Source organism: Aythya ferina (genome assembly GCF_964211825.1).
Source record: "Aythya ferina genome assembly, chromosome: Z".
Taxonomy (NCBI): domain Eukaryota; kingdom Metazoa; phylum Chordata; class Aves; order Anseriformes; family Anatidae; genus Aythya; species Aythya ferina.
In genome coordinates this window covers 18,421,006-18,441,162 of record NC_140299.1, presented here as the reverse complement: position 1 = coordinate 18,441,162, position 20,157 = coordinate 18,421,006, and the positions used below count along the sequence as shown (strand labels likewise).

At 41.4% G+C, this 20,157-nt stretch overlaps 1 protein-coding gene and 1 long non-coding RNA gene across 2 annotated transcripts in view; one reads left to right on the top strand and one right to left on the bottom strand.

The window, feature by feature from the left end:
• The window catches only part of LOC311426890, a 37,832-nt gene extending 20,289 nt beyond the window's left edge, over nt 1–17,543 (bottom strand). Inside the window, exons 1-2 of the long non-coding RNA XR_014687095.1 lie at nt 17,223–17,543; nt 14,847–15,003 (exon numbers count right to left, since the gene is read on the bottom strand). This is a non-coding gene — a long non-coding RNA (uncharacterized lncRNA). The remainder of the gene's footprint in view (nt 1–14,846; nt 15,004–17,222) is intronic.
• The window catches only part of LOC311426888 (chondroitin sulfate proteoglycan 4-like), a 37,040-nt gene continuing 33,758 nt past the window's right edge, over nt 16,876–20,157 (top strand). Inside the window, exon 1 of the mRNA XM_084503679.1 lies at nt 16,876–17,001. Within this exon, the coding sequence (XP_084359805.1) occupies nt 16,914–17,001 (88 nt within the window). The 5' untranslated portion in view covers nt 16,876–16,913. The remainder of the gene's footprint in view (nt 17,002–20,157) is intronic.

The following is a 20,157-nucleotide window of genomic DNA, read 5'->3' as shown; positions in this document are numbered from 1 at the left end:
GTCACAATAGGAGACTCAGTAAGAAGGAATAACAACCAGTCACTGGTGCTTTGGAAAGATCCAAGCCCAGTTCACAATTCCACACCGCAAATATTTGTGAGACCTCCAATACGATACCCGAGGAGTGTGATTAATGTCGTGTGCCTGTTTATTTTTCCCCTGAGAACCTGAAAGGGTAAAAAAAAGATCACAACTAAACAAAAGCATATCAATAACAGGAAACTGTTGGTGAGAAATACCCCGATCTTCCTGTAAATTCACGTCACCACATTCCCCAGGGACAAAGGTGCGTGAACAGCATGGTAAATAATTATGATTTAATATGAGGCCTTGCAATGCTGTTTACAGTTGAACAACAAAAAGGAATTGTTTCTCAAGGCGCAAAATAAGCAAATAATAGAAACACATATCAATATAATCAGGAAATGATGATGTTATGTCTGGGTCAGCTGCTGAAAACAGATTGCAATCTATCAAAGTATCAACCTGATATCTCCATGTAGCCCACAGAGAAACATCAGTGATAGGAGAGTGTCTTTCCCTCTTCTGCATGCCAGTCATGTCACTTTGATCCAGTTATGGTGGTGCAGGAGACTGGGTTCTTGCAGAAGGCTTTCCAAAGCTATTTGCACTTACTGATGTTTAGGGACATCAGTAGGGAGTTTGATATATTTGTTGAAAGCATCTGAAATGATTTGTTGCATTTCATATTACAAAACCGAAAATAAAACACTTTATGTTAAGTGAGGAGGAGAGATTGTAAGGAATAGTAACAGTTGGTCTCTTTCAGGAAGATTATGTTTTTGAATATAGCCAGCAAATAGAAGAAAATCTCACTGCAGAAACACCACAGTGAATTTCAGCAGAGAGGAGTGAAGCTTCTTACTTCCTCATTAAAAATACAGAGAAATATATATATAAAAAAAAAACAAAACAACACATAGGATGTCAATTTGCAGCAATTTTTCCGTACAGAAATATTTTTAGGGATGCCAAGGCAAAATCAGCTATGCAAAACCCAAACAGAGCAATGAGTCTTGAATAGAAGACTAGCATTTTTAGTAGAAGGCTTAGAGCATTTAAAAATGCATTCAATCCTTAGTTACAGAAACATAATTCCAGACTACGCTTGTCAGATTTTAAAGTTAAGCAGGGTCAGGTCAGGTCAAAGCCTGAATGTGAAAACATCAAGAATTTTCTTAGTGTTGTCTGAAATAGCACCAGTGACTGTGGAAGACTTTCTTCCATCACTCAGGGCTGAAATAAAGCATCAACACTTTCATCCTGATAAGTACCAGCATCTGGGACTTATAGACATTCCTTAAAGCTCCCAGTGATGGACTAGTATTTGAAGATTTTTTTATTATTACTTATTTTTTTTTGCCTTTATCTATGCTATTATCTTCAAAAGTATTTTGGTGCTTAGCACCTATGTAAGCGTCAGCTCCTGCTGAATGAATCAGCGTGTGCATGACTGCCATGACTAGGATGTCTAGGAAATAAGCAACAAGCTTTGTACAGCCTCCTTGAATTACACCATATGCTTTATCATACTCACTGAAAATTGAAGCTGATGTTGATTTTGTTTGTCTTGTGCCTGCTTGCCATCCCAAGCAGATGATTTTTACACTGTTGTCAGGATAATGCCAATCATCTTAACAGATGCTCGTGCTTTTATCTGTGCTCTGCATCACATTCCTCCAAGAGAAGGCTGCCAGCGACAAACAGGTTTTTCTGAAAGTACATAAGGGAACAATGGACAATAGGAGCTGTTTTATACCGCTGTGTATAAACAAGAACAAAACCCAGTTCACATGGAATGAAAAACACGATTTATCAAGATGTACGTTGGTGGCTGGTAGGCTGCAGATGACTTTTGGGATCTGACAAAGCACTGGAGCAGGCTGCAGAAATCCAGTTTGTTAAAAAAGGCACTGCTGGGGCTGGATGGAGCTATCTGCACATTTTAGGTGGATTCTCAGAGTGAAAGAAAGTAGATGATTTCGATACTTCTAGAAAATTCAAGACCCGTATTTTAAAAAGTTTGCGTATTAAATTTTTCAAATGTTCTTTTGAAATGGCACTTCGAGACATTTCACCATTTTCCAAATAGTGGACTAGGAAAAGGATATTGGTTTAAAAGAAATTAACGGTGGCTGGCAGATAAGCTGTCTTTCCCCTCTAAGGCAGGCAGGATGCTTAGAAAGTATATAAGAATCAAGAGAAAACATCTCTATCCTCTCCATACCTCAAATGCTTTCATCTCCTCCCTCCCCAGCTGCCTTCCTGTGTGCTTCCAGGCCCCAGCCTCAGGGCTTGGTGGAAGACATGGCTGGATAGAGGAGAAAGAGAGGAAAGGAAGTACTTTTCAGAGCTGGATGGGAAAGGGAGGTGGTGTTGGCAGCAGAGGTGTTATTTTTGGCTTTTGAGTTCTTAAAAGTATTCTTTCAATTGATTATTTGTCATGATCAAAAACCAAAGCTGAAAGGCATGCTTAAGGTCAAACTCAGCTAAATGCAATTAAACATGTTTTAAAGCTGCCTGTTATCCCTCCTGCCCCTGAGAAACAAGAAATTAGTGTTGCTGTGGTAAATGAAGTCTGCAAACTCATCTGCTTGGTATTTAGAAGTGCTTCAACATCCTTATGCTATAAGCAGACCAACTCTATTTCACTATGCTTACATTTTTTTTTTCAAGGTAGACCCAAAACACTTTTCCACATTTTTTTTATTTATTTAGTCCCAGAATTGAAAACTCGAATAGTTCACACCATTCTGCAAGCATTTGTAGAAGAAACAAATACTTTAGAGAAAACTGCTTCTTTGATTGTTTTCAGTGTTTTTCAGAAAATCATTAGCAAAGAGAGAGAAACTATTTCAAGTTCAGCATTATTCCCCAGTAGTGGAAAAACAATGTGACAACCCTGCATGCTTACTATGAATTTCTTAAAACACCTAGTGAACATCTCCTAGGTATCAAACCAGTTCTGAGAAAGGACTGCATATATTTTCTGATTTACATCTGTAGAAGTCAAGATGAGGAGAAGAGGGGAATATGTCATCAGAAAACTAGGAATGAATCACACGTATATTGGTAAATGAACGGTATATAATACCCTAAGATTTTGATCTTTTGCCATGAGCTGTAGGTGTCAGATCCTGGAGCACACCTAAATATTTGCAGACAAATGTGGCCAAACATCCCAGCTTGCTGTGGGGCTGTATCTCAACAAATGCAAGTTTGTAGAAGTTACTCATAAAATATTGTCTCAGTATTTCTGTACCTCTTTTTCATGTTACTCTTGCTGTTGCTTGTAATATTAACAAGACAAAGAGAAAAAGAAAACTCTTTCTTTTCTATGGGTAGGATCTGTAATTTGACTTAGTACTACTAGAAAAAATAAGAATTAAACCCCAGCATGCTATGTTATTCAGTTAGCTGTCTGGATCAAACCTTTGCCACCATGGTAACACATGACAACACCAACTCAGATGTTCAGATGGGATAAATCAGCATTGCTGCATTTGCTGGAGCAAAACTCAGTCAGTTTCTATCTCAGCTGGCCTTGGGGTCCTATTAGTCTGATGCACAAGTTCTGCAAGGAAAAGCAAATCACTGTAATATTCAAATTCCAGTGATTAATTATTGGACTTTCTTTTTCACAAGTCTAGATGATCCCCACAGCATCTCCATTCACATTTACAAATGTTTCTTTGCCTGATACTGATTTGGTGCCTGCCACATCTGTGCTGGCTTGTGCATATCCTCACCAGTCAGTTACCAGTTACTTAATTTTAAAAGCAGAAATACTGGATGACTTTGTGGTGTCTTTGACAAACTGCAAGTTTAACACAAGTTCTTCCACTGAAAATTAACATAGGAGGGAGGTGTTAAACAGTCAAAATACCACAATTGCTTCATCTGGACATCTGAAACAGCAGCCGCCAGGGAATATTAAGTTCCAAGACATCATACCCTTTGGTTTCGATGTGTACAACTCCTAACGCCATTCTCTCAGCAGGTGAACAGATTGCCTGGGTTTTGAAAACAACTCAGCACACAGTGGTTTGATTTGGAGCTGGAAGGAGCTGGTGGATGCTCAACACTTTAGGGAAAAAGGGCTGGAAGCGCTAAGGAAATTCTTCCTGCTGCTGGATGACAGAGAGCTTCAAGCCTTGCATGGTGGTATTGTCGGAAGAGGTGAATAATAGAATAAGTGCATTTCCCTTTGTTTTTCTTTTCTCTTGAGGACTATTACACAGATGTGGGAATATCATACAGAGAAGATTATATATCAGGGAAAGAAATGCTCTCACTGGGTCTTTTTTTGAAGTCACATTGCATTTAGAGGCTTCTGAGCAATTGCAAAATAGAGCTCCAACTCTGCCTGTACTGGCAAAATCCCTGTTTGACTATCAGGTGAAGGATTAAAACTACATCTGTGAGTAAAACCAAATGTTATGAACATTTTTACAATAGATGGATTCTGATGGTCAAAACAGCAGGTACTCGTGAAGTCAAAGAAACTTGGACTGCTACAATCCATAGGGATTCCCTTTCTTACTTCTAATTATTTTCATTGGATCACAGGGCTAAAAGCTGTGGCTTTTTTTTTTTTTTTTTTTAATGAAAAAAGCCTCCACACCATATTTGAGTGAAAAATGACTATCTGCAACATAACACTATTCAAATGTCAGCTATCAAATGACTAATTCTGTTTTTTCCATATGAAAAACCGCATTCACACAAAGGAAGGCAACCAATTGCTTTCTTTCAAAACTCTTCACTCTTTAAGAATTACAAAAAAATCTCACTTGATCTATCAAGCATTTTATTTTATGAGCATCAGTTTTATAGTCCTGAAGTGGAGTCAGAAGCGGTTTGGAAAAAATTACTCAGACCTGTAAAACGCAGAGCAGCGGGGGGTTGGATGCTGCTCTTGTTGTCAGTGGATTTTGAACAGTGGGATTCGACTGGATTCAGTGGTGCCACACGAGTACGAGCGAGGCGGGAGTCAGGCAGTCTTCATGGGCAGTCTATCCTGTAGGAAACACCCACACAAGGAGATAGGCTTGAGATGTTCTTGCAGGGATCGTATTAGATTTGGCTGACCTCTGCCACTGTTAATGGGAAAATTGGGACGATACTGGAAAAACAAAACTTGTTCTAGTTTTGTGACATTTTGGTCAATATCTGCCTCAAAGGGGTCTCACTGGCAGCATAAGATCAACCCTGCCAGAAGAAGCAACCTTGTCTCCAGCAAATTGCACAGCTGTGTGCTGAGAACACAGAGCTGAGAAGAGCGCAGTGGAGATGCATGTCTATTTTCCTCATATCCTGGGCAAAAAAGTGTAAGGAAGCCAAAATAAACCAGACATGCTGTGCTTAAAAGTTAAAGTATTTGCAGAAGAAGCATGGCTGGAGTATGCTACAATAAAAAGTTTTGTTCTTCTATACAAATAATACAAATCTAGAGCCTCAGAAAATCATACTTCACGGGCAATGTAAGGAAGAGCAGACAGACTTTCCCTGCTTTTGAAGGGAGACAGGACTGGGAATGCCTAGGAAATAATTATAAACTCTCTGTATTACCCTGGCCTTAAAGAAGATGCTGATAGACAGTAGAAATAAATGATCAGTGAAACCTCTTCTGTTTTCTCTTCTTTCCAGTATCTACATCACAGCCACACACATATCTAGTACCTTCAAGGCAGACAGGAATGAAGGTAAGGAAGGAAGCAAGTAAGCAAGCAAGTAAGAAATTCTTTCACTTCTGCTCCTTTTTCCTTTACACTTTTTTTTTTTCCTTGTCAACAACTCTTTCTCTTTATTTTCATTACCCACCACCCACAACCCTTTCCAGACCTCCCTGATTCTTGCAGAAGTTGGACTGACCATGAGCACCCAACTCTCTCTGTTTTGAAATAAATCATCTCTGGTTGCTTATGACTCCTGTGGTGCTGATGTGAAGAATCTTATCATTTGAAACTGTCTCAGGGACTGGACATATCTTCAAAGCTGCTTGGGTACAGTTCAGGATGTAATACTAGCACTCGGCTCACCTGTCCCTATTTCTGTTCTCAGCGCTAACTCAGGTCCACTGGTATGATGCTGCAGTCCAGAGTGCTGGTGGGTGTCCAGGCTTCTGCTTCAGCCAGCATATCCATAGGTTGCTCTGGCTGGGAGGACCATACCTACTGTTTAGGTTGTCACTGCAAGTTTAGAGACCTAGTTTAAAACTAGGACACAGGTTTTACTAATGCTGATGGTGCTACTGATGTGTTGAGCACAGCTGGAAAGTGTGGAAAAGACTGCAGATGAGAGCTATCATTTCTAAACTACTGAAAAGCAATCCCTGTCTTCCTAAAACCTTGAAGGACTAGTTGAAGAACAGCAGGACCACATAGATCTGAGACGACCAGTAAAAGATGAAAAGAAAAACTAAATATCACTCTATTTGATCAATATTTTACACTGAAAGGCATTGTAGATTCATCCTGCCATCACCTCTGATCAGACAGGGGTTGCGTTCACATTTCTTTTTATACAAGCAGTCCTTCGTGAACACAGACAGGTGATTTGGCTATGTGGCAGCTCTCAAGGGTGAAACCTGACGTCTCTCAGAAGATCTTTTTGCCATACATTGTTTTGTGCCAAACTTTCCTAGCTGAATAACAGCAAGGGAATAAGCTTCCATCAGCGATCAGCCTAGAGCAGATGCACAGAATGGCATGTGATCGGACTCAGCTGGAAAAAAAAACAGAACAGTGTTACTGATTCTGGAGCAGATGCAGCCCCTACCTGAATGGGTGGCTGGGCAGGTGTGTAGGAGATGTGGAACTATGTGCCCTGACACTGGGGCAGGCGATTGTTAGGGTTATCAACTGCTTACACACAAGGCGGGGAAGGAATTTAGAGTCCAGTATATCCCCCATAGCAGACTACAGGAACACTATCTTTAGTATTCAAGATACTCCATAAAATGGAGTAGGTACCATTGCCACCATTTACAGATGTGAAAGTCTCTGCTTATCCAAAACTGTAACTCATGCTGGTTTCAGAGTATGTCTTACTCCCTCCCAGCTCCCGCAGGGCCACCCAAACCACTAAAACATTCCTCAGTAGTAACAACGCAGAGTGAACTGGCTCCTATTCAGATGGTCTGGACGGTGGGGTGGGATACAATAACCAGGCTGCTTCCAAAGTGTATTCTCAGGGTTGAATACCACACACCAGAACGAAGTGTTCGCAGCGGGTTGATTAGGGCACTGAAGGATCTGCCAGACAGGATGAGTCAAACATGCTTGAAGTGTTAAGAGGTGGCTTTAAAAACCGATCTCCTCCTTCTTAAGGAAATTAAGGGATTAAAAATTAAAACAATCTTGTTCTTCTTTGTATGAGGAACTGACCTGGCTGGGAAACACTGAGAAACCTGAACAGATAACAAGTTAGCCACAAAGTGACAAAAACTGAAGCTATGAAAGTACTTGTCCCTCCACCCTGCAAAATCTCTAGCTGTTTGGAATCAGCTTTTACTGGTGACCATGTCACCTCAAGACCTGCTATATCTCCCTGTTTCTGTATGTACAAGATTCAAACTTTCTGGATTAAATCCCAGCCCTGTCAATCTCAATGAAAATGCTTTTCCTGGTGTTAGGAGACCTTTAGTTCAGTACTATTGTTTGTTTTCCCACTCAAGGACATCCATCTCTGAGTTTGTAGTGTCTACTTGATCAAAGATGCTAATTTAACCTTCTTTTTGATGTTCTTCTTATCTCTTCTTCAGTCAAAGTCCTTCCTGTACTTTCCTGGATCCTCTCACCTGCTCCCAAACACCTTGGCACCAAGCCACCAGCCCAACCTTCAAATCCCACTCTTCCAAGTTCACTTCTGTGGCAAACCTAAACATATATAAAAAGCATTGCACAAACATATCCCCAACATATTAAAAACCTAGATACTGATCTACATACAGTCTACTCTGCAACTCAGTCCCCCACACCTCATTTCAGTCTGCCATTTTACTATTTTACTATTCCCTGACCCACTGGGCTACAGTTGTTTCTCAACTGCTTACCAGAGCACTTTGGTTACCCAAGGTAAATAAATGTTTATGATGAAGTGACAGAGGAGAACTGGCAGAGTTCTTGAGAAAAAATTGCAATGAGGTAATTAATTTAGATACAGCAAAAAGCAAACAGCACGGCTTTGAAAATGCATGTGAAATAAATGGTGATGTCCAAACATTAAGGAATAAAGAGGCACAATAGTGCACATGATGCACTGTGTACTAAACGGGTTCTAGGTTGCTGCAAAAAGTGTGCTAAATCCTACCACGGCACCAGGCCAACGCCAGTCCCCATGGTGCGTCACACATCCAGCACAGGGAAGCATGGTTGTAGTCTGGCAATTCCTATTGGGCTGACCTGCCATGGAGAGATGGCTATCAGCACAGGGAGAGAAAGCTGCAGCCCCTGGTTAGCAGGTTGATGACAGCCACCAGGGTGATAACGGCAAGGGTACGGGGAGCCAAATTTACGAGAGGAGGCTAGGTGAGCAAGGCTTGCTCAGCCAGGCTGAGGGAAACCACTGCTCTCTACAAATACATTGAGGAAAGGTCTCAACACCAAGGGGCTGGTAACTGTTCTGATGAAAAAGCAGTGTTGGCATAAGCGAGATACCAGCTGCCTGTAAGGAACTTAAAATCAGAAGTTTCCAGACCATGAAGATAACCATGTCATGTGGCAGTTCTGTAGAGGGGGAGTCAGGCTTGGGACAGGGATGAGACCAAGCCATCTGAATGTTTTTAAGAAAGAGCTCAATAAATGAAAAACAGAGATTATTACATGAGGTAATGTCTGCAGTAGTTGGGATTGGGATTTAATGATCCAGGTGGTCCTTTCCATCCTATGCTGTTATGCTTCCACAGCCAACATTATTCTGTACCCATGGCCAACAGAAAAAAGAGCAGTCCTCATTACTTCCAGTGCAAGTGCTTTAAAAGAGCAAAACAGTCAAAATTGTGAGGACTGTGAAAATACCTAGCATGAGTCAGAGATAATTTAGCAAGCCCAGCAGCAGTTGTGTAAAATGGATGCACGACAGGAACCCAATTCAGATGTAAAAGCTACTATCAACAGAGGGTATTGATTTACAGAAAGAGACAGCTTTCTGCATAGTAATGGTGTGAACCTACTACAGCTGCCATTTGGTAAGTAATTTCAAAAGCAAAGCCATACAAAATACATTTGCAAATGCACTTTTTAAAATAGGCGACAAGAATGGGAGCCATGCGAGTATGAGAGCATAATGGCTGTAAATACAACACTCATTTCTAATGATGTTAAAAGCAGCGCTTGCAAAGGCACCAGATGTGTAGACAGGATAACAATGATGCTGAGGACAATTCTCACTAATCTAGGATTCACATGGTGTAAGAAAGATATATTACCATTATTGGAAGAATTTGGATTGTTTGCACAGGCAAATGAGAAAAACAGGTCAGTATAGATGAATATAAATGATTTTCCTAGAGAGTAAAGGTCTGGCTGAAGAGTTACAAACAACAAAGTTACTGATCAAACAGAGTAGCATAAAAAACCTTCAGAAACCAAAAAGATTAGTAAAACTGTAGAAATCAGTGAAGCAAAGTGTATCAGAAAAGAAAGAAAGAAAGAAAGAAAGAAAGAAAGAAAGAAAGAAAGAAAGAAAGAAAGAAAGAAAGAAAGAAAGAAAGAAAGAAAGAAAGAAAAAAAACCCACAACTTAAAAGAAAACCCATATGAAAGGTTCTTCTCAGTTTCACTACTTCTATTCAGCATTCTGACATGTTGCTTGTAAATGGGCTGCTGCAGTGTCTGATCCCTAGGTAGTCACTAAATCAGCCATGCCATGGAATTAGATGATGTTTTTCACTAAAACCTAAGAACTTAATTTCCTCAGATGTCCTGAGGGAGTCCACGTGCCACTGCCCTGGAACTGAGGCCCTGTCTGGGGATTTGCTTCTCTCTTTCAGTGTGCTGAAGGCAGGGGAATGAAAGCATTTTCTTCAGCACCATCCCCTCAAGCTCCTCTCCCTCCTTTGACCTACACAAAGGCTGAGTTTTAGTCTTCTCCCTGTGCTAAGATTATTTGCATAGTTTTGCTGTAGTTATTTTTCTGTTTTTCTTTTGCTGGACTTCTGGCTGGCTGCAGGTTGTTTTGCTTTGGCAGACAGGGGTGAAGACCTGGTTCAGGACTCCCAGTTCTGAGAGATTCTCTCTGGGGAAACTGCTGGAGTCGGAAGCTTTACACAGGTTCCCTCAAAAGAAATGACCTGAGACTTGCATATGGATCTGCAGAGGAGAGGACACTCAACTACAACACTTAACACGGATCTTGGGGCAAATAAATATTTTCTTTATGCCAGTGTGACTGTTCAGACTCCTGCAGTTATGTCTGTAACTATCTGAGATACAGAAACACATCTCCACATACTGAAACTCAACAAACAAGAAAAATAACACAAATTAAAGATGCTGCATCATTCAGTACACTGAATGAATTCCCACATCTGTTTTAATAATCACAGATTTTTCAATAACACTTATTATGCAAACTAATATACTCATCAGTGTACCCTGTAAATTAAGAAAACGTGTTGCTAAGAAATGACTAGAGGTTGTACTCAAAATCAAAACAAAAAGGAGGCAGTTTTAAGCTGCTGTTTTAAAAAATAACTCTGGGTGGGCAGATTCTTATGCCTAATTAATTTGAGCTGGTACCCCAAAATTCAGCTGCCATCACTAACACCCTTTGATAGCACTACCGGATTTTCTAAGGACCTGATTTTGGGAACCAGTAGGCTGGGTGGGCTGCGATGATGTGAAGATATTCTGTCCAAACACAGTATCCAGTGTCCCAAAAGAAAGGCACCTAACACACGTACCTTTTCCTGTTAGCTCCTGAATGGTCCTCCATTCCAAAGCTGCTCATAGCCACGCTCTGTCTCTTGGAGCTTCTTCAGGATTGTCAGGAGAGCATCCCCAACCCTTACCGCAGGGGTGAAACCACTGCAGTACCCAGCCATTGCAATAAATCTGGCACTATGGTTGATCTTTTACTAGAAGAGACCACATATATAGCACCCTGTGTTCACTGACACATACCCTACAGGGATTAAAGCAGAGGCTACAGCATAGCAGCCTCATAATACAAACTTATGCTTCTTCATGGCATGTTTTTTCTAAAACTGTAGTGTACTGTCAGGAGGTGCATCTTTCATTGGGGTAGTGAAGCAGCCATAACAGTTTAGGCATGAACATGAGGACAGCAGGTCCATCACACAGCCTGTTGCACAGAATCAAACCGATTACTTGGACCTTATTATCCACAGGAAAAAAATGGGGAGGAGGAGAATGGTTAGGCCCACACCCCTGATTAGCAACAGAGAGAAAGCACAGCAGCAGGCCTGCTAGGTGGCTGTGATTTTCCTCTTGCTCTTGTAACAGTACTACATCTCTTTTGGGCTGACCACGTGAACAGTCCAGGGAGGACTACCATTAAGAACTTCTCCATGGCACGCTATTGCTTTGCAGATGAAGGGCACCAATGCCCACCAGTGTCATCCCACCAACTTTTGTGTGTCCTGCAACAGCAAAACATCTTCCTCCCAATAGCAGCTGCAGCCTCCTGTACTGAGCCTCTCATGTTGTGCCACTCTGGCTGAAACAGAGGAGTATTTTTGTTCCCTGGATGATCTATTACTGAACATACCTTCAGATCTCTCTAATAGAGCTCACCCAACATCAGGAGAGGAGCAAGACCTGAGCACTCTGTGATGTCTTGGAAAGGGCAGGGATTATATGGAGAATACCTGAAGCAGGCTAAGAAATCTTGGTCTGATGCATGAGCCACCAAGGGGAAGAAAGGCCAACACTACCCTCTTCCTTTGTACAGAACACAGCATCTTGCCTTGCTTTAGGCTATCTCACTGGCACAGGATGAACTTTCATTCTGAGCAACTGAGGACAGCCAGTTCTGGGTGCACACAAATTTCTCTTTCAGACACCTAAAACAGAATTGTCAAAGTTGCTGAAGTGGTTTAGGAATATGCATGGATCAGCATCCCACAGTAACTTGTGCTCCCAACTCACCTATGCACTTCTTGGAAAATTATTTTTACTATAAATATGTAACCTGATCTTCAAGGTAAATATGAATTCAGTTGCCAGCTTGAAAATTTACATGGTCTAACTTGTGTAAGATCACAAGATAATGAGGGATTACAAGAAGAGCACAGATTTTGTAGAGAGATTTTATATCTCTGGTAAGACAATTCACAGAAGAAAAATCTGAGATTCTTTTACTCCATTTTGAATGGTGACTTTACATATTCTCTTTACTGGAAAAATAAAGTCCTTATTAACCATGCCCTTTTTAAATTCACTTGGCTTAGTAAATGAATCATTGGAAAACTTGGAATTTAGAATTTGAATACCATTTGATCCTACTTGAATTGAACCACCTCTTCATTTTTCCCAGAAGCTGTATTTCAACAACATTTTTATTTATAAGGTACTATTTACTTAAGAAATAACAGGAATAAGACTATATTGCAGCCTCAGGACTCCCTCTAGTGTCTTTACAGCCAAGCTCTTTATGGAACTGCATGGACCACTAGAGTTCTGTGTCTGTGTCTGTTTTTGATGACTACGGAGCATACATCAGTAACTTGTGTCTAACATGCCTCAAAGCTTCAGTCCACAGTGTTGACCCCTCACTCAGAAAATCCAAGTGAATATTTGCCACCTGATACAGTGTTAAATTAAAATTAAGACTGAAATAATAATAAAAAAGCCATTTTAACACAATAAATTATTCATTTTCCACTGTTTTTTTCTAAAGATTATTAATTTCTTCTGTTTAGCAGGAAATCTTGAAGTTATTAGGACAGAACATCTCCTAACTGCTTGCAGGCAGCATTCAATCTTTCCCATCAGAATAATTAATATTTGTCTTCTCAGTGTTTGTTATAATTACACTACTGTCATATCAGCATAATTTAACCAAAACCAACGAAATTTGATATATTTTTTTTTTCTTCAAAATTTGGGGACAGTTTTGGCTTCTGAAATTGGTCTAAAACCTATGAGGACCCTAAGAAAATCTTGGCTGCAGCAGCAATTTGCAAAGAGTATTGTTCATTGAAAATTGAATAGAAACTAATTTCTAAGGTAGTTTCTGGTATGGCGTGAAACTGCTTTCTTCTCAGTAAAATCTTTATCCAACCAAATCTGATAGAAAGGAATTGATAGAAAGGAAATGATGTGCAGGGTATTATAGAGCTCAGTAATACCACGCATTCTGCTTTAACCGATAGACTGACTGACTGTCACCTGCAGGCAAGCTTACCTCCGATATTAATAGGAAAGAATCTATTTACTAGCTGGAAAATTTTTTGTATTTTCACAGAAATATTCCACATGGAGGTCAAGACTACAGGATATCCATTTGGCATACAGTAACAATCCTACAGATGAGGAAGAACAAACAGAAAACAGAAAAAATTACATACTGGATTTCTGCCCGTCTGACTGCATGACCAGGAATTTGTTTAGAGAACAAGTCCTGTTGCACTTTGAAGACAAAAAGTCCTAAGTAATAAATGCCAAAGATGATAAAAACAAAACAAATAAACAAAAACACAAACCAAACCAACAAACCAAACCTACCAATAAACAGAAATAAATAAATAAAAGCTTTTCAGGAACTAAGGATGCAAGGCTTAAAATCAAAGAAGAATTCAGATTTACACTTCTTAAAAAAAAAAAAAACACAACACACAAGTCTCACTGAAAACAAGTAGGACTTTTTGGGAACTCCTGAAGGACATAAGAAAATGTGGATTAAAGCTATAGGTCACTTGGGCCTTTGTCAGAATGTGGCCTTTCTTTTCTCAGAAGTCTCTTAATACCTGCTTTACATGGCCATGAAGTGTCTGCCTGAGTCACAGCATCACAGGACAGCAGAGGCTGGAAGGCACTTCTGGAGGCTATCTTGTCTGATTCCTCTTCTCAAACTAGGGTCACCTACATCAGGTTTTTCAGGGCTGTGCCCTACAAAGTTTTGAACATCACTAAGGATGGAGTCTCTCCGGGAAACCTGTTCCAGCGTTCGACCACCCTCAATGTGAGAAAGATTCTTGTATTTAAATAGAATTTCCATTATTTCATTTTTTTTCCCCATTGCCTTTTATCTTTCCACTGGATACCGCTAAGTCTGGCTCCTTATTCTGCACACACTGCTATCAGATGTTTGTACCCATTGATGAGATTCCCACTGAGCCTTCTCTTCTCCAGGCTGAACTTTCTCATACATCAGAGTGGATTACTTTTCTTTGGACAAGAAGTAATGTCAAAATGAGCATACTAAAAAATGTCAATTTAATGACAAAATTAGTTCAGTGATTGCAGAGTTACTCAGTAGAGGTACAGACCACATTAACTGACTGAGTATATTTTTGTGACTATATCAGTGTAACTACAATGTGGAATAGACTTTAAATTGTACATACCTTAAACAAATGTATCATGTCCTCCAATTTCATCCTATGACACGAATCACAAAGTATTTAAAAATAATGTCTAGTTCTACACCTCTGCACGTACAGGATACTGCCATTTTACCTGTCTCTTGCCTCTCATCCAAATGTCTTGCTCAGCACTACCTTTCTTCTAACCTAGTTAGAGAAGACAAATATCCCTAACTGGGGATACATTGTCATACCTGTGCAATACATGGTCAGTGCAAAAGCAATTTTTTCCCCAAGGTTTTCCATCAGAAGCACAGAGTTTCACTGACACACACCTGCAGTCCTGCTTTTCCAGCTTCAGACACATTATGGATCTTTATTCCATGTTATATCCTTTTTGCTTTTGACCTTCTGGTTTGCGTCTTGGACTCTCTTGATACATTTTTAGAATCTCCTTCTCAAGGTTTGCACAAATCTTCTTAGAGCACCAGTCTGAAAAGAAATAAGTTTATCAGGTCTCTGCCTTTGAGATTTTTAATAATCTGTTAAATAATATCTGGGTGAAGATCACTCCCTATGATTTCCCACCGGACATGGCTTCCACCCAAGTACATTATTCTAAAATTGTGAAGACAGCAAAGCCTGCCAAAAATTTCTAAGGAAAATCTAGACTAAATGATGACTACAAACCTCAAAGGAAGAGAGGAACCAGACGGCTGACCCAGAAGAGATTCATTCCATCACAACTTTTCTTATTTCTGAAGCCTTGGAATATTATCTAGGTTACTTATTCTGCTTATTTAGTGTAACATTTCATCTCACAAATTCCAGTTCTATGTGTAAGTGGAGTAACAAGTTAAAAAAACAACTGACCTGTTGAGACACATTAGAAAGCACCCTGCCAGCTGATTATATCAGAGAAAATTTTATGACTGCAAGGCTGTTCCTGGCATGGATGATGTATGCAACCAAGGGTATGTCTGCATATTTGAATTAAGTATGATAAGTGGCTTATACACAAGTAGTTCAAGTATGCTCTTAAAAAAAAAATTAAACTAGAACCTTGTGCTTTCAAGTACAGGGCACCACTGATAAGGTGCAAAATGCAGAATTTCCTCTGTCTAGTTTAAGTTCTGTACAGCTTATAATAATTTCACTTTGTTTTGTCTACCTACTGTATATTCATTCTACAACAAAATATGACTTACTTCTTTATGCAAGTATGATTGTAGTTATAGCCCGTATCTGGTACAAAAAGAATTAGTAAGAAAGCTGTAGATAAGACTTCTTATTTCACAATTACAAAAGGCAATAGTATTTACAAGGGTACAAGTACAACATATCTAGAGTACTTCCTTCTGTTCTTTGAAGGGAGTTTAAAGGCACTGTGATGTGCTGTTTATTACCTGTTATACGTCCATTTCAGACTTCTTTTCCTTGTATGCATATAGCACCCTCACTAGAGTATTTGATCAGTGTACGGTTTAATTTATTTATACTTAAATAGTTTTCTGAAGTACAAAAACCATAGTTTATCAATTTTAGATGTAAGGATCCGAGTCATACAGTGCCATCAGAGAATTAGCAATCCAAAACTAAATTTTTGAAACAAAATGAAACCATAAAAATTACAGGTGAAATGCTTACTGAGCCACATGGTGTGCTTAATACAACTCTCCTACAACACCAGGGCTGTGTGTGCCGTCCATTCCCGGGTCTGATAGTTAATTATTCCCAGGTCTGTGGCTAATGGGTCACATATCCTGACAGCTGGTTAAAGGTGGAGAACCAAGGGGGCCTAAAGGTTGGACATGGTGATTAGGGACGTGGTTTAGTGGGTGACAGTGACATTAGTGGTAGGGTGATGGTTGGACGTGATGATCTTGAAGGTCTTTTCCAACCTTCTATGATCTTGTTAGGAGTGATCTGGAGGGGACACCAGAACAGACACTTGGAATTGCGTGGGGACAAGGCCACATGTGGGAGTGCTGACCACCTTGTGTGCTGACCACCGTGAGTGCTTCCAGCCTGAGGGATGCAGCGATGGCAGCAGACTTTGAGAGAAGTGTTGGACACAACCACAACGCTGAGTGCTCTGCACAGGGCTTCACACCCTTCTCCTCCTGTGCTCTGCTGGGACAACCCGGGGACCGCCGCCGAGCCCCGCAACGACACCTGAGTGCTTGAAGTGAAACAAAACTATGGGAACACACCGCGAGGAGCCACCCCTACTCCACAGGACGCCTGTGGCAGCCCCGGGGCCGGCCCTCCAACCCTCCCGGTGCCGCCCCCGCCGTGTTTCTGTAGGGGGAGGCGGGACTGGGGGCAGGGGGAGGGCGGCGAGCTCCGTGCCGGGCCCCCGGTTGCTCGGGGCGGGCGGTGCTGCCCGGCCGGTCCGCGGCATGGCGGCCGGGCCCAGCGCCCCGCTGCTGGCGGCGCTGCTGCTCCTGCTGCTGCTGCTGCTGGCCGCCGGCCGGCCGGCCCTCGCAGGTAGGGGCTGCCGCCATGCCGCGGGCAGCCGCCGGGCTCCGGGCAGGCCGGCAGGGCGCCGGTTGAGGGGGAGGGAGGCGCTGGGGGCTGCGCCTGCGGGAGGGGAGCCCCCATGGAGGGGCGCCCCGCGGGGCTGGAGGCTCGGGCGGGGGCTGCGGCGGGGCGAGCCCCGCACCCAGCCCCCGGAGTGTGAGGCCTGTGGTGGGAGCAGCCGGGCTTACCTGGCGGTAGGCGTGCAGAAATAGCTTTGTTTTCGACAGCAGCAGCTTTTGGGGGCGAGGGGAAGGTGTTTCTGCTAAGGGGAGGCCGAGCCTGCCAGCTGAGGCATGATTTGCTTTTTGCCAGCTGCAGGGTTGATGCCGGGACTTGACAGAGTCCCAGAGTTTTTTTTAATACAAACAAATAGCAAGCAACTGGCGTAAAATTCTTTTTTTAACAGTCGTGAGTATGACTGAAGTTATGTGCCGTGAGAAAAGCTCTACGGCATGTGCAAGGGTATGCCCTGTGGTTCCTTCCCCTTTTTGGCTTGCAAGAAGCCTCGATGTTCATTACCAAGCAGTGACAACGGGTGCCGGGTTTTGGCATCCAAATTGAGCTGATGTCTGGCTTCCCACACATGCCAAGGGCCCGCCGCTCTTCCTGACGGTGGTGCAAATAGACGTGCTACTCTAGAGCTGTCACCAAAACCACTGGCACAGCCAAAAGCTGAAGTTTGAAATTTATTTGTTTTCATCTTCCAGTGAACTGTAATTACAGCACCAAGGAATGATAATCAGATTTGCTATTTAAATATCCACTTCAATATTTGACCAGTGAACAGTTGCAGAATTGACCTGTCTAGTATGCTTTGCAATCCCATGCGACAGGAACTAATTGCTATAACTCCCTTTCCTTAAAAATTACAAGTGTCTCACTGTCTATGACTGTACTGTGAATGTTTTCTCTAGATCAGTAGACTAGTTAGGAACTAATGCCTAATGTTTAATTGTAATTTAAAAAAATCTTCAGTTCTTATACCTCCCTTGTCTTTTTGCAAGAGGATTTCAATGTATGGTGCTCTAAACAGTGTTCTTGCAGGTTTCATGGACAAGAAGTCTGTATGCAGAGTAGGGAGGATATTTTATTGCTCACAGTTATTTGAGTTATCACAGATGTCTGGGAGATCAGATTGCCACTGAAATTTCTCTAGTGCTAGTAGCATTTTCATAAATGTCATGGTCTAAGGGTTTTGTCAGTGATTTTACTGGCAGCAATATCAGGCCAACCAGTATGGTTTTGCAAACAGTACTTTGAGAAGTTGACAAACCACTTCATGCCTCACTGTTGTGGTAAGAGCTGCCCAGCATTCCGGGCAGTGCACGGTAAATACAGGGCTGCAGGGAACATTTCCAGATTGCAAGGTAGGATGTCAGAATCACAGCCTGCTGCTTGTGCTAGCCCAAGTGCAGCAATGTAGGATGCTTCAGCAGAGCTGTCATGCAGATCTCTACCATCCCATGTGGGCTGGCATCTGTACCAGGACCATGTGTCAAAATCTAGCTCTTGTCTCTTTACTACAGTTGCTGTTATAACTGTAGCCATGCTCAGAGGTAGAGAGATTCTTGTCCCAAAGATCTTAGAGAGGAACTGAAAAACAATTTGAGGATGGAAGGAAAACAAAGCGCTAACAACTTTTAGGCAGTAAACTGAAATTAGGTTGTTAAGTGGTTCGCACAATTCTTTGGCATGTTTCTTTGATGGAACCAGAAATTAACATTTTACCTTTGTTCATTTGATGTTCAGCGCTTCAGCTATAGGACTATCTTTTATCTGGAAATCTGGTGTGTGAAGCACATGTGGATGCAACACAGGGATGTGTCTCACTGTGTACGTTTTGCATTACATGCAGGAATCAGAGGTTTGCAGACTCTTACTAGCATTTGATTTACCCACAAAATCTAACTCTAAATCTACCAGTGGTAAAGTGTGAATCAGCCCTGAGAATTCACTTCAGCACTATGGTTACATTACCTGTAAATGGCTTTCCCAGCAAATCTGGCAGTCCTTTTCCATGTCCATTCTTCCTGTGCCCCTGAAGTGCTGTCAATGTCATCTGCTACTAGCTTGAATAAGAAGCAAAAGAAGTTGTGCTTCTCCATTATGAAGTATCCTTTGGCTCTCTGTTTGCTTTCTGTCATTCTGCTGCATTATTTCTTCTGTTTGTCCTCATAGCAAAATTTCATTAACCAAACTCCCGTTCTATGAAGTATCAGGACTGTGTGTTGGAGAATGTAGTTTAGACTGTGTGATCTGGGAAGAGGCACTTCCAACATTAACCCAACAGTCCCATGCCATGGTATTTGTAAGTATCAGAATGTCTTCTGCTTTCAGGTCTTTAATAAATGCATCCTCCAAAGTGCAGTTTGACAGCTTCTGTGTTTTTTTTTTTTTTTCCTTTTTTTCTCCTGATTAATATTTTGATCACCCCTGGGCTGCTTGTGCAGGTGTGGTCTTTGCATACCTTTCAAGTGGAGCAGAACACAAGCATTTTAATAATGAAATATGTTTGTACTTTTTAGACACGGTACCACAAAAGCATTCAGGCAACCTTGCTAAAGAGGGAAGGAAGCAATGAATATCTCCATGTAATTTAATCATCAGGCATATTTGGAAGAAGTGCACCTGAATGCTGAGAGACTAAAGTTTATATCCTCTCCCCCTTGTTTAGAACAAGGTTTTTAACCAGTTTCCCACCAAAGATCTGTAAGCAAGCCATATGACCTAAGATATTCAGCGGTGCCTATAATGTTTTTCCATCTCACTGGTTGAATTAGATCATATCTATGATGCAGCAAGTTCTTGGTTAAAAATGGAATATTTTAAATATGGTTCCATCCAGCTGTAAGATCAAATGAAGAAGACAGGAGTGTATTTTTAATTGTGAGGATATGTTTTGTGATTATTTTTCCAGGTGATTACTAGTGAGTGCTGCTGAATCAGGCTGGAAAGAGGTTCACATTTTCCTCTCTCTGCAAGAGAGAGAGACATTGAGATTCACTGTAAAAGAGCATTATCATCAATATCAGATTACACCTGTGTAAGGGTATTATTCATTTCATCAGGCTAATGATGTTCTGGTTGGTATTCTTAAGCCTGTTCAATCTAGTTTTAATGGGC